Source organism: Poecilia reticulata, linkage group LG12 (assembly GCF_000633615.1).
Source record: "Poecilia reticulata strain Guanapo linkage group LG12, Guppy_female_1.0+MT, whole genome shotgun sequence".
Lineage (NCBI taxonomy): Eukaryota > Metazoa > Chordata > Actinopteri > Cyprinodontiformes > Poeciliidae > Poecilia > Poecilia reticulata.
Genome location: NC_024342.1, coordinates 3923039 through 3936384, shown reverse-complemented (window position 1 = coordinate 3936384; position 13346 = coordinate 3923039). Strand labels below are relative to the sequence as shown.

The following is a 13346-nucleotide window of genomic DNA, read 5'->3' as shown; positions in this document are numbered from 1 at the left end:
ACAACCCAAAGCTCAGGGCAAACGAATGAAGGCACAACCCAAACGCGTGTCCCAGTTTCAACAGGTTCCTCGACAGATTCTTCACTTTACTTTTTGCGTCTTATTAATCACGCATTGATGACAGTTTAATGACCGACTAGGTGGGACTTAAAAACCGGAGGATTTGTGACGTGTTGAAAGGCGCGCGTGAATCCCAAAAAAGTCGGGCATGATCGAATTTCTGCACGTCGATGATTTCTGACGCGGGGACACGTCCGGTGATAGAAGAAAAAAAGAAGAGAAGTGGTGGTGGGGGGGAGAAGTGCGGCGAAAGTGACTCGGAGAACATCGCGGGTTATGAGTGTATTTCCCCCAGCTGTGGAGCTCCAGCGGTCCAGACAGAGCGCAGCCTACTTGGCCACTCTGACCCAGACAGCTGGCAGCCGGCCCGCATGCATTACACCGGTACCTCAAACGCAACCCTCCGGGAGCCCCAGCAAATCAAAATAAACCGCGCCGCTTGTTATTAATTATGATTAACATTCTAATTATTTACTGCATGCAACATGGAGATCTTCAAAGTTTGCATACGGCCAACCTGCGGAACTTCACACTCTGCAAACATAAAAGGAGAAAAAAATAACCTGTGCGTAAAACGATGCGTTTATTTCCATGCAACCGGCTCCCAGAACTCCCCCCAGGCTTCAACTCGCGTCGCCCGAAATAAACTGAGGCTGTATGTAAATGCGGCTGTGCAAAAAAAAAAAAAACCCAGCCTGAGAGGATTTAACTGCACGCACCGAGAAACGCAGCGCGAAGATACCGACCTGCTCCCTGAGAGGTGAGAGAGAGGAGTGTGGGGAAGAGATTTACCATGCCCATCCTCATTGTCAGCTCCGGTCCGAGTGTGCAAAGTGAAGCTCGGCTCAAAAGTCTCCAGCCCTTCTTCTTCTTCTTCTTTTTTTTTTTTTCTTTTTTAAAGTTCAGCACACAAACTTCCTCCACTATGCTCTTCTCATCTCCTTTTTGAATTCTCCCATCCTCTGCTGGATCTGCAGTGTGAGTTCTCCCCCCTCAGCCCGTGGGGACACCCGCAAAAAACTACAAGAAAAAAAAGTTCTATTCAGGTTTTTTTTTTTTTTTTTTTTTAGAGAAGTATTGGACCTCCAACAGAAGGGTCCATTTAAAGTCTATCTACTCTCCTTTATAATCTGGACTTTGTGTTCATGCTTGTGGCTCAGCGTAGCTATGGAAGGTTTGGATAGAGAAGGAAAGGAGAGAGAGGAGGAGAGGGGGGGGGGGGGAAAGTGCATCAAACAGCAGCAAAAGTTGGCTGGGAGGCTGCTTCTCCCCACTGCGCAGAGGACCGGGTATGTCCAGGACGGCTGTTTTTTTTTTTTTTTTTTTGCATAAACGGAGGGGGTGGGTGGTGACGTCAGTGCAGATGTGCCTCTCTTCCATCAGCTGTGCGCATGTCTATCAGTGCTGGCCTGAAATAACACTTGAGCTCTTTGAAGCCCTCACGGAGAAAACTCACATCCCCAACTGGGGAGGCTTCGGGAAGTTGCACGGTGCTCTGTGGTAACAACGTACGTTTACATATTTCACATTCATCGTTTTAATATCAGTCAAATATAACAAAATTGGGATTTGAAACGAAATTTTCATTTATTATGGGAACATCTATTCAAATCAACCTGGAAGCTAAATTGCCCATGAGCCCGATAAGCTATTGCACCGACTAGTTATTAATAAGTTAATCTGGAGTTAATTTATCTTATCAACTAACAATTCATTGATATGCGGCCATTTTCTTAAAAACCTGAGTTTACTCTATCAAGAGCGCCAACAGTCTTTCATATAAAAGGGCTACATTTTTCATGATATGCTTAATTTAAATAAAAACCTTAATTTTTTACATTATTTTGTGTCAGCAGTATTGCACACTGAACATTATGGTTTTCTCACATTATTAAACGAGGACATATTTATATAAAATAAAATATGAACCTCTTACGTTGCTGAATATAGAAAAATAAAAGATGAAAATAATGAAATGTGTGACTCTCTTAATCCTCCATTAACACAGACGTACAGAGATACTGTTTGCTCTGAAGGAGTTAAAACTTTACACACCAAGAAGTGCATTAATTCACGACAGCCCGTGCTTAAAAAAGCATTTTCTTTTCTCCACCATGTTACTATTTTTCTGCTTTATTTATCTTACCTTTGTATCACATCAGTCAGTTTTGAATGAGAAGTTGACGCGACTGAATTAGCGCTATTAAGGTGAACTTTTCGTGTAGCTACATTTCGAAACAGAACCACATTAAGCGCATTTTCTATCCCACAGCAGACTCCTTCTGGGCTGTTCTTTCCCGTTCAGGTGTGGCTCCGCCATCTTTGTTTCTGTACGGCTCCGATTAAGGATGACCACCAGCACCCTCTGCTGGATGGCGGCCAAACTAAAACACTAGAAAAAAATCTAAGCAGACATTAGGTAAACTAATTTTAATCTAATAAACCATTAATTGACAATTAATGGTCAGTAGATTAATTGGTTGAATCCCTAGTACCAACCATAGTGCTTAAAGCTACCATCAAGCATTTTAGATAGCTGGCAATTACATAGATGCAAAATTAGACTTTTGCATCTATGTGAAGGAACTTTTCACACTTTTCTCAGAATTATTTTAATACAGCCGCATTGGAGGATGTTCAAGCAAGAAACACCTATTTAAGGTCATGCCAAAACATCTCAATTGGATTTCAGTCCAGACCTTGCCTTATGGTCATAAACCCATGGCAGGATTCTCTCCTTCAGGGTTTTCTGCTAGAATACCAAGTTCATGATTACCACCACCATGTTTGGCAATGTTAACCCAGATGTAATGAGATGCACACCTTCCAAAAACAAATCCACATAATCCGCTTTTACCTCACCATGCCTCATTATAGTCTTGGGGATCATTAACATATTTAGGAAAAATGTGAGATGAGCTTGCAAGTGTTTTTGGTCAGTGGTGGTTTTTGCCTTACAACCCTCTTGTTGTGGCAGTTCGCCCCAACCCCCCCCCCCCCCCCCCCCCCCCCCCCCCCCGTCTTTCTTTCTTCTTCCTTTTTGAATCATGAACCATAACCAATGCAGGTAAGGTCTGCAGTGCCTTAGATGTTGGTTTTTCATTTGTAAACTCCTGGTTGTTTTACTTAAAACCCAAATTAAAAATTTTGGAGACTGAGCAGATTCATTTAAATTAGGATTTTGGAGATATTTATATACTATAGCACATGCTGAATTGAAAACAATCTACTCTATTTTGTTTTCTAAGCCAGTCCTTGGTCCTTAATTGATTTAGTTCAGTAGGGTTAAACCAACCCATTGATTCAATTGAGGTCCTAACTGTGCTAGATTTTCAATCTGAGGTCAAAAGACCTGAGTTGAAAAGAATCGACGGTAACTTGAATTCCTGAATAAAAGTAATATTTGGGTTCAAATTAATTATTCTGTCTTCAGTTTAGTTGTGCATTAAACATGACCAGATTTAAAAAAAATCAGACAATCTAATAAGACTTTTGTTGACCACATGATGAACTCATTATTTTATATTGACATATAACAATAGAAAATAATATTTTATCCTCCTCTTTGGATCTATATTTCAAACAAACTTACATTATTATATTAATACAATCCCAATTTTCAAACTACAATTGTTCCAAATTTTAAATAGAAAAAAGTTATAGCTTCTTGGTTTGTCTAAACCAACTTTTTGGCCAAATCTTTTGGCCAAAGTGTGAACATAGAACATAGCTAGCAACTACTTGTGCTAACTACTTAGCAAATAAAAGACTAACGTTATCTTAACTGAAGAAACGTCTTTTACAAAGTCTCCTACAGTCTTTACCTCAAACCCACTGACACTAAAAATATTTTTACCATCTAATTATTACATATTCAATCTTCTTTTTCAGGTCATTAGTTACTTCAAAATGGTGGCTGGTAAACAATGATGAGGCTTCTTCTGGTGTCTTATTGTCAACAACTTGGTTTTGATATTTTACTCTACGTTTGGTTCTAACTCATTTCTGAGGACCGTCGAAATAAATGCTGTGGAACTAGTTCACAGAGATTCTCAAATGAGAGTAACATTGGATTTACGTAACAGTTTTTGGACAAATTACTTTTCCTCTTGCATTCAGTTTCGTTACACTTCAGTGTTTCAGATTTTTAATTATGACTTTGATCACAGGGGAAAAGTCTATCCAAACCAACCTGGCCCAGTGATAAAACACAATCTGAAGTTTAGAAATCACTGAAACAGAACCTGTCTAACCGCATGAATTTTACTGAAAAATCTCAAAAAGCAACACTTCATGTCCTGATCTGAAGAACTTCAAGAACAGAAGAAATAAAATCATCAACATTGATTTCAGTCTTGAAAGTGTTACAAAGGCTTTTCTACAATGCGGGAACTGAACCAACCACATTGAGAGCCATTATTCAGCCAATAACAGCTGCAAAGGTATATCAAGAGTTCAAAAAGCTTTGCTTGATTTGAAAACGGTCAAATTTCCCATCATGCCATTTTAATGGTTCGAGTTTTTTTTATTGAGAATGCCAGTGGAAGCCCCAAAGTGACAGTTTTGCTAAGAAGTTAAGATGTTTGGAGCTTAAAGATGGTTTGTCCCTCCACCACCTGCACTCTGCTGGTCAACTGGATGAACTGAAGAGCCTACACGTTTCGCTCACTTACAAATAAGACAAATGCTTAAGAACATTTACAATAGCAAAAAAAAACAAGTCAGTGAAATTGTCACAGATATACAGTATTGCTGCGATTCTTCAGGTTATCAGAATGTGAAGAAATTCAATTTTTCTTAGATAATCAAAGCACAAAATGAACAAAAATCCAGTGATAATGTAGCCTGGTAAAAAAAAATCAGTATCATGTTCTACGCTTTGTTTCGTGCAGAGGGTCTCGACCAATGAGAAACGATTTCTAGGATTTGCCCCTGACATCTGTAATGCCCCAGTCCGATGATATGAAGCTTACCCGAAGTTGCCTGCGCTGTAAACCCCTCCTCCAGTGCAAAGAAAGAAGCCGAACAACTCGGTTGTCAACTTTAATTATATTTGGAAGCTTGGTCAACATGGATTCGTTCACTTCCTCCGCTGCCATTGTTAAAACTCCAGGCACATTAGGATTGTAAAACATCACAGAAAATTGACGACGTCGTTCCCAACTTCTCCTCCTGTTCAAGAAATTCCCATTAACTCCGGAGTTAATGGGAGAAAGCCTAGATCAAGTTGCGAAGCGAGATTTGAATCGAATAGCGTAGGAAGGGTGTGGCTACGTGGGCTGCCAATAATGTGATAACTTGGCAGAAAATCTGACATCACTGTTTTGTCTTTTTTTTTTCTTTTTAATTTTTACAAAAATCTAAATTTGAATGTAGTATTTACAATTTCAGCTACGGTCCCCAAGATATTACAAAGAAGAAGAAAAAACTTGATGGAAACATTTTGATACTGTCTACACACTGACGTCTTAAGCTGATCATGTGGCCATTTGAAGGAATCTCACTATTTGAGTAAGAGATTAAACTGTTAATACCAACTAATGATTAAAGAAGAAAATAACAGTATGTTTTGCCCGGTTTGTATTGAAGTCTGTCTTAGCAACAGTGAGATAAATGGGAGTATAATTTTGTTTTAGATCTCAACATTCTGCTGCTTAAAACGCACGTGGACCTGCGCGTTCCCGTTTGGAGCCGCTGTGCTCGTCCTCGCCAAGCCCCACGTTTGAGAAGCCGCTGCCTGAGCTGGAGCTGCAGCCTAATGACAGACAGCCCTGTTCAGAGTCATTTGGAGCGCGTCTATCTTTATTCTGTCGGAAATTGAAAATCATGCCCCTTCCTGAGTTTCAGTTACAGCTGCTCATTATGTCGGGAGCCCATATCATTACAGCCAGGTCGTTATTATGTGAGCTCATAACGCAGAAAGACCGGGGGGATGGGGGGGGGGGCTCGGTTGGTTTCATGGGGAAGCAGCGCCACCTTGTGTGCAAAACGGAGCGCAGCACGGCATTTAGAAACCCGAAGGCTCAGAAAACTGTTGGAAGAGGCACATGAAGGAAAGCAATGTATACGCAAATATATCTGCGGTTGTAAAAAAATAAAATAAAAAGGGTCAAGGTGTGGCGCTAGTGCGTCCGCTTCGAGGTTTATGGCGTTGGGATGTCGGTACAGAGTGGAATGTTTCACTCTGTACGTTTCACTCTGTAAAGTTATAAAAGTATAACTTTTACTGTTTAAACAGTATTGAGCAATAGTGTTATACCTCATGTCTGTTTTTTTAAGCAGTGTTCTTGTATTTTCTGAGGTGCAGCAGCCTCTTTCTGTCGACTTTTGCAGTGGCTCAATGTTCAATTGTTGGTCATTTAAAGATCCATATTTTTTTGTTTGTGAAATGAATAAATAACCTGTTCCGATGGGAGCCAAACCAAGCTTTTTGGCTAACGTGCAAAGTTCTTTCTGCAGAAAGAGAAATACAACACTAAGCACTCTGTCCCCACACTGGTGGTGGCAACATTATGTTGCTAGAAATCCTGTAAGAAAACCTGGAGTAAGACTTTTTTATTATTATGGTGGATGTTTTTCATCAACCTTTACAATCCAAAAAGCCATTTTCTGTTCCAGAGGCACACCTCTTCTAAATAGTCAGCGCTACACATTCATTGCTTAGACTGAAGCCTGTTTATGTTTCCGAATGGCCTAGTTGAAGTTCAGATCTAAAGGGTATTACAAAGAAATTTGAAAACTATGCATCAGTTCCCTTCAGCTACACAACTGAGTGCTTATGTATGTTGTTCTGTTACGTAAAATTTCAATAAAAGACATAGATTTTGTGGTTGTAATATGAAATATATAATGCAACAAATTATGGACAAGTTCGAAGGTATGTATAGTTTTTAAAGGGGACCTATTACAAAAATTTACATCTTCTGCGTTTTTACACTTCCATTTGGATCTCAAATGCTTCTAAAAGCTTCGAAATTTTTTGGTGACTGAAAAACAAGCCATTTAAAAAATCCTCAGGATTGTTGAGCCACAATCGAAAGCGCCTGCATCGTTACCTAGCAACCCAAGCTGAGCTCCAGCATGTTTGGTGAGCTGGCTTTATGGCTGTATGTGTTGTACAATGACTGCTGTAAGACAGACAAGTGTTTTGTTGTTGACCTACCATCCAGAAACCACTTCCCGCATTCATGTTGGTTCCGCTTCTGCTTTTCAAAGATGTCCAGTTGTGTAATTGGACATCTGTTTGCAGCCATTTTCACTGGAGTGTAAACATTGAGTTGAGAAGGGGCGGGGGACGTGGTCAGCAGCAGCTGGATTTAAAGAGACAAGGGAACCTAAAAGCTAATTTTGAAAGCTCAGAATAGAACACACTAAAATCTGATTTCTAAGGGATTTTGTGTAAAAGAAAAATACAATGATAATGTTTTGCATTGCCTATAGGTCTATCCTAATCTGGTAGAAGCAGCATTATAGTTCAGCTTTATGGAATTACACATGCAGTTGCTTAAAAAAAATACAGAAAATAAATTGCAAATAATTTTACGTTGTCACTTTTTAAAACTGTTTTGCACTCCTACAATTTTGGCTCATGGTGCAAAAAGTGTGAAAACCACTGTTTCCCCATCTTATAATCATTATTTATTGAGTCAATTAAAGTAAAACAATAAAAGTGAGTATAAAAATATCCTCTTATTTCAGCTACTTAAAACCGATCCTTCTCACTCTTTGTGTTGGAGCAGGGCCAACACCCAGCTGAGTCAGTCCAGGTCAGTCATAATCTAATCTGGCTTCCTGCAACCAGGGTCCATAAAATTCAAACTGTCCACCAACTTGTGCAACTCATACAAGATAAGGTGCTTATGGCGTGCAATCAGTCTGTCATTAATAATGCATAGATTTTATGTTGTTTGACATTAATCCCATCAGTGCTAAAGGGCGGGTCGTTATTAACGCAGCTCTCAAAGTCCTTGAATATGAGTTTGGTTTCACATAAAACACATGTCCAAACATTTATTTGGTGGCAGCGGTGGGAGTGGGGGTTTAACATATAGTTATATATATATTTTTTAACAAAATCAGCAGTGGCACAATTATTGATACTTGTTTGTTTTCATTGCATGCTTTGTTTTCACGTTTGCCGCGGCGCGCCAATGGCAGTTTTTTGGCTGAGCGGCGATCTTTAAAAAGCCTGACCTGCCGATTGATTCCGATTTCAGTCGATACCGATACTTTAGTCTGAAAAGTCGTGAAAAATAGCAACAGTTGCGAAGTCAATAACAATGGGGTTGACAAAAAAAGAGACAAAAGAAAAGGAATTATTTATCTACTTTTATTGTTGGAGGGTAAAGAGGGTACGGAAAGGAAATGGAGAAAAACGTGGAAACATTCAGCTTTAAATCATCTTCAGTTCATGTTTTTGAGTGTGCTATACAAGAAAATCATGTCAGCATATGTTTCCATATACCTTTCTCTTTCTTTTTTCAGTCTTTTTATAATGTATTTTTAAAACACTTGTAGTTTATGTGAAGAAATTCTATAACACGCAGGTTTTTGATAGGCAAATTGAGTATTTTTGGAAGGAAAATTATGTTGTCTTTATATGTTTTTTTAATGGCATCTGACAAAAGCATAAGAGGAAAGACATCTATGAATATGAAATATTACATATAGATTTGAACAATTGTTCAGGTGACATTCTCCTTTTACCAAATGTACTCATGTTCAATATTTGCCTCTCTCTAAACATATAATGTGTCAGATACTGCATTTCTAGTAGAACATGAATTTATTTTTAATCTTTTTCACACACCTTCAAACTTCCTTCCAGGATTTGTCTCACATCTTACTTCAATTTGATGCCGTCGTATCCAACATCGAACATCACATGTGCTGTAAATGTTTCCTGAAAAAGACGCAGGTTTAAAAACAAGCAAAGGAAACAGCCTCACCACTGAGGTTTATTGCCTCACTGTGGGGTGTGTATAGGTGTGTTTAACAATCTGTTTTCCAGAAACCTGTCGTCACGATTGGACGGGCGTTACACATACGTGGCTCCAGTCGGCCACCTTTGTTTGTTTATAAAGGCCGCCGTCGCCTCCTGCTCTCTACCTGTCGCCCAGGAGACCGACTCACCGTCCTTCTGATCTACATCTGGTAAGATTCATCCTTCTAACCGCTTCTCTGGAAACTACGGCTTCCACGCTGTTTGACGCTTGAAGCGAAGAGAGATTTACGGAGACCTGTGAGGGAGGAGATTTAAGTGATTTGGGATTCTCTTCATCCCCCAGAGCGAAGTTTTCATCATCGTCGCCATGGCTGTGACCAACCAACCAGGCAAATACGAGCCCTCCGACTTCCAGACAGATCTGTGCGACTGCTGCGATGACTGTGGAACCTGTAAGTAGCTTTCTACTCTTTTATTTTTTTCAAAATGAATTGTTTGAAATTTTGATCATTTTCAGCATTTGTCAATCGCTACACTGTAAAAAAAAAAAAGGGTTATTTTTTTTACAGGAAAACTCTGACACATGTGGTTTCCAGAGTTTTCCTTTGAAAATGACAGATTCTGAGTAATTAAATCTACTAAGAAATATCTAAATTTACAGTGATTGAAATTACAGCAGTAAATTAATAAGAAGTTAAGGCTGCAAAGGTTAAATATTAATTTCACCATAGCAATGTTCTATGTAAAAAATACAGCATAAAGTGACTAATATGACAAAAACTATAGTTTTCCCAGTATCTGAATGTCATGTTAACAGAATTGTTTTAAGACTATAACAATATTTTTCTGCCTGTCACCACCGTTTGTAGTTTTAAGAAATAAATTTGATAATGCTCCCATATTGCTGCAGTAAAAACAACAAACATTTTGTTTGTTAGTTTACAAAAGGTTTCTCTAGATTAAACGCCACATTTATGTTTCCCACTTTACAATATTTCTCTGTTGCGATTTCAGTTTTTATGTAAATTCCACGTCCGTTTTTTTACAGTGCAAAAGCAATCAGAAGGTGCTACAAAAAAGTAGAAATATCTCTTGAACCTTTTCAATATTTTGTCATGCCACAAGTGCTAAGTTTTCTGCCCCTTATCATACGTTTATCATTACAATAAAGTAGTGCATAGAAGTTCTTATTTTTTCTTTTACAATGGCTTTTTTTCTTGACATATTTCGACATAAAGCCAATATCTAACAGTGGATTCAATGATGGAAATGTGAAACTCCTTCAGTTTAAGTAGTTTGCAGTTATCCCATAGTCCGTCTATGCTAAGATAACGCTATTTAGCTTAGCATGACAAACAAAAAGAGCACCAGGAGCTGACGTCGCAGCTGAAACGCGTAAAAAGTCTCACCATCTCCTAACGTTTCCTTTAATGCGGCTTCACTCTTTGTGTCTTAAGGTTGCTGCGGGTTTTTCTGCTTCCTGTGTCTCGGCTGCTCCATCGCCAGAGACATGGACGAGTGCTGTCTGTGCGGCGTCGGCATGCCGATCCGCGCCGTCTACAGAACCAGATACAACATCAGGGTGAGCTCCCAAAGTAATAAGACCAAGTTGAATTCACAACTTCTACTGTAGAAATAGGTAGAGAAGAATGTCCCACTAAACATAGCATTAGAAAACGGTTCAAATAAATCCATCTGAAAGAACCCGGAAGAAGCTATTTGACAAAATGTATTTAATTTAATATTTAAATTACTATTTCAGAGCATGGGTGGTTAAAGTAAATATCTTTTCAATCTGGAGAGACTCAGACAGAGAAAGAAAGCGATTAAATAAAGTTTAATGACAAATAAACATTAAAGTTCTTTGGCGTTCAGGCCCCGGCAGGGGATGTCGAGCTGGAACTTCGATAAGCTCGATAAACATTCCTGATGCTGTATAGGAATGTAATCCCCCCGGGGCCTGTACTGGTGGCGGCGGTCGAAGAAGGATGTGACCTGAGAGCCAGGAGCAGAAGGTGGAGATGGGGCGGAGGTGGGTTGATCGCAGCTGGTAAGCGGAGGAGGCCATGGCCAGGAGGTCCTTTTCAACTGGAGCTCAAACAATGATTGGCTGAAGCGAGAGGCTTGATCCAACGCTGATAGGTCCAGGGTGATGAGAGGGAGGCGCTGATTGATGAGGCAGGTCAGGCTTAAGAGCCTTCCAGATTGAATTTGCGCCAAAGCTTCATTTCAGCAACTTCCTACAGTTGGTTGAATAATTATCTCTCCATTCAATAGGGAATTGTCCCTCCCCACAGTGTAAGCACCGCATGGAGCCCACAGAGCTGGACCTGCCCAGGGAACCATTTATGCCAGAACCGCCTCTGTATACTTGACAAACAGCAGCAGGCAGAAAGCTGACAAGCTTTTTAAGATGCAACTTAATACATCATCTAAGTATTATTACTGCAATACTTTTATGACAAAGGTGTGATTCTCACGCTGCCTTGGCAGAGTGACAGATGAGGGACATTACTGTCGCCACATTGGCATCCGGCCACACAGTGACATCATTTTAAACAAACTGTTAACCAATAAATGCGTCTAAAAACGGTTACTTTATACCTCCACATGCTTTTTACGTCCATGTGCTGAAAGTATCGTGTTCTCGCAGTATTTCCCCAAGAAGTTTAGCTGTATAGTCAAGATAATATATTTATTTTATTATCTGCCATTTTGTATGCAAGAAAGGTGGAAATCACAGCTACTAGTTTCTACGTTTGTTCTTACTTTAGAAAGTGCTTAACTGGACAGTAGCCCAAGGCTCTCATTTTTAGGGGTGGCCCAAAAATGTTATTTTATTTTTTTCATGAATACGTAGACCTGTCGCAATAAGCAATAAATTAATTATTCGCATGATGAATGAAAACTTGCTCAATAATTGCATGATTTATATTTTTTCTCTTTTCTCTCTTTCTACCAAAAACTGGATGATAAAAGTCTTAAGTGTTTGAATTTTTTTTCTTTAGGAATTGTAGAAGCTGCATGAACCTCTTTGTTTTCCAGTTCCTGTTTAAAGCCCATATAATTTATAACCCTAGCTTAGAGTCATATTTCTGCCCACACAAACTGAACTTCCTCCTGGCATCCATACATTTTTTATTTTATTTTATCAGCTCGGTCAGGAGAACCAACCTCTCATAGTGACTGCTTTGTGCTCGTAGGGATCTCTGTGTAAGGATTACCTGGCTGCGGGCTGCTGCCCCTTGTGTGCCACCTGCCAGCTGAAGCGGGACATTGACCGCAGAAAGGAGCAGGGCATTTTCTAAACAGGTGAGCGTCTCACGCGCAAAAACCTTTCGATATTTGCGTAATTGTGAGGGCTGAACTGATGCGAAACTGCGTTTTTCCTCTGTGTCTTATAGATGAGACGTCATGACGACGGAGAAGCCGGAACCCCCCCCCGGACTGGTGGACTGATAGGAGCCCTTCTCTCTTTCTTGATGAAGAAATGATTCTGTTTATGACATCGTTTTTTTTTTTTGTTTTTTTTTACGTTTTGTCGTTCACCTTTGTTGTTTTTCCTTTACCCACAAACCTTTGCTCAACATTGGGAAACCATGTTTATCTCCTGCTATTAGTCCCACCCAGGGTTATGATGTAATGCGGTCATGTTGGAGGAACGAACCCTGTGATCGTTAAAATATGCCGCTAATAGTTTGACATTATGTTGTAAAATGCAAAGAGTTTTACATTACATAAAATGTAAAACTCAGTTTTACAAACGTCAACACCTACTTGTAAAAGTGTTGTCATATTCCAGAGGAACCAATGAAACTTGATTTTCAATTAAATAGTTTTAATAAACACTCTTAAGTTTGCTTTCTTGTTTCTCTTTTATTTTATTGCAAATTTTCTCTTGCTTTTTTTGTGTAAAGCTACAAAGCTTTACAAAATATCATCTTTCTTACTTTTTTGTTCTCTGGTTTCCCTGAATATGCCTCCAAGTTTGATAATGCAGGTTATCAAAATTAATTAACCACAACATGGCCATATCCTATTCTTATGTATTGTTACTTAAAGAAGGAATGCTGAGATTAATATACAATATACACTGCTCAAAAAAATAAAGGGAACACTTAAACAACACAATATAACTCCAAGTAAATCAAACTTCTGTGAAATCAAACTGTCCACTTATGAAGCAACACTGATTGACAATCAATTTCCCCTGCTGTTGTGCAAATGGAATAGACAACAGATGGAAATTATTGGCAATTAGCAAGACACACTCAATAAAGGAGTGGTTCTGCAGGTGGGGACCACAGACCACTTCTCAGTACCTATGCTGTCTGGCTGATGT

General features: G+C 39.4%; 2 protein-coding genes across 4 annotated transcripts in view; one reads left to right on the top strand and one right to left on the bottom strand.

The window, feature by feature from the left end:
• adamts6 (ADAM metallopeptidase with thrombospondin type 1 motif, 6) overlaps positions 1-5066 on the bottom strand; it is a 90439-nt gene extending 85373 nt beyond the window's left edge. The window contains exon 1 of one of the 3 annotated variants that reach the window (XM_008423379.2): positions 5034-5066. The gene's annotated coding sequence lies outside the window, so the exon portion shown is untranslated. Of the gene's footprint in view, positions 1-852; positions 1353-2206; positions 2342-5033 lie in introns of those variants that run through there. The other 2 variants (XM_017307675.1, XM_008423378.2) reach the window with 2 other exon arrangements.
• Positions 5067-8760: 3694 nt separating this feature from the next.
• On the top strand, positions 8761-12864 carry LOC103473273 (placenta associated 8). The gene is made up of 5 exons (XM_008423377.2): positions 8761-9213; positions 9348-9456; positions 10462-10586; positions 12208-12316; positions 12409-12864. The coding sequence occupies exons 2-4, from the start codon at positions 9372-9374 to the stop codon at positions 12310-12312; spliced, it is 315 nt and encodes a 104-aa protein (XP_008421599.1). The 5' UTR covers positions 8761-9213; positions 9348-9371; the 3' UTR covers positions 12313-12316; positions 12409-12864.
• Positions 12865-13346: the final 482 nt, after the last annotated feature.

Bases quoted from the DNA above. Each gene is read 5' to 3' on its own strand.
- LOC103473273 (XM_008423377.2), top strand. From the start codon at position 9,372: ATGGCTGTGACCAACCAACCAGGCAAATACGAGCCCTCCGACTTCCAG. The intron at 9,457-10,461 runs GTAAGTAGCTTT...TTGTGTCTTAAG, and splicing joins CTGCGATGACTGTGGAACCT to GTTGCTGCGGGTTTTTCTGC. The intron at 10,587-12,207 runs GTGAGCTCCCAA...TTGTGCTCGTAG, and splicing joins GAACCAGATACAACATCAGG to GGATCTCTGTGTAAGGATTA.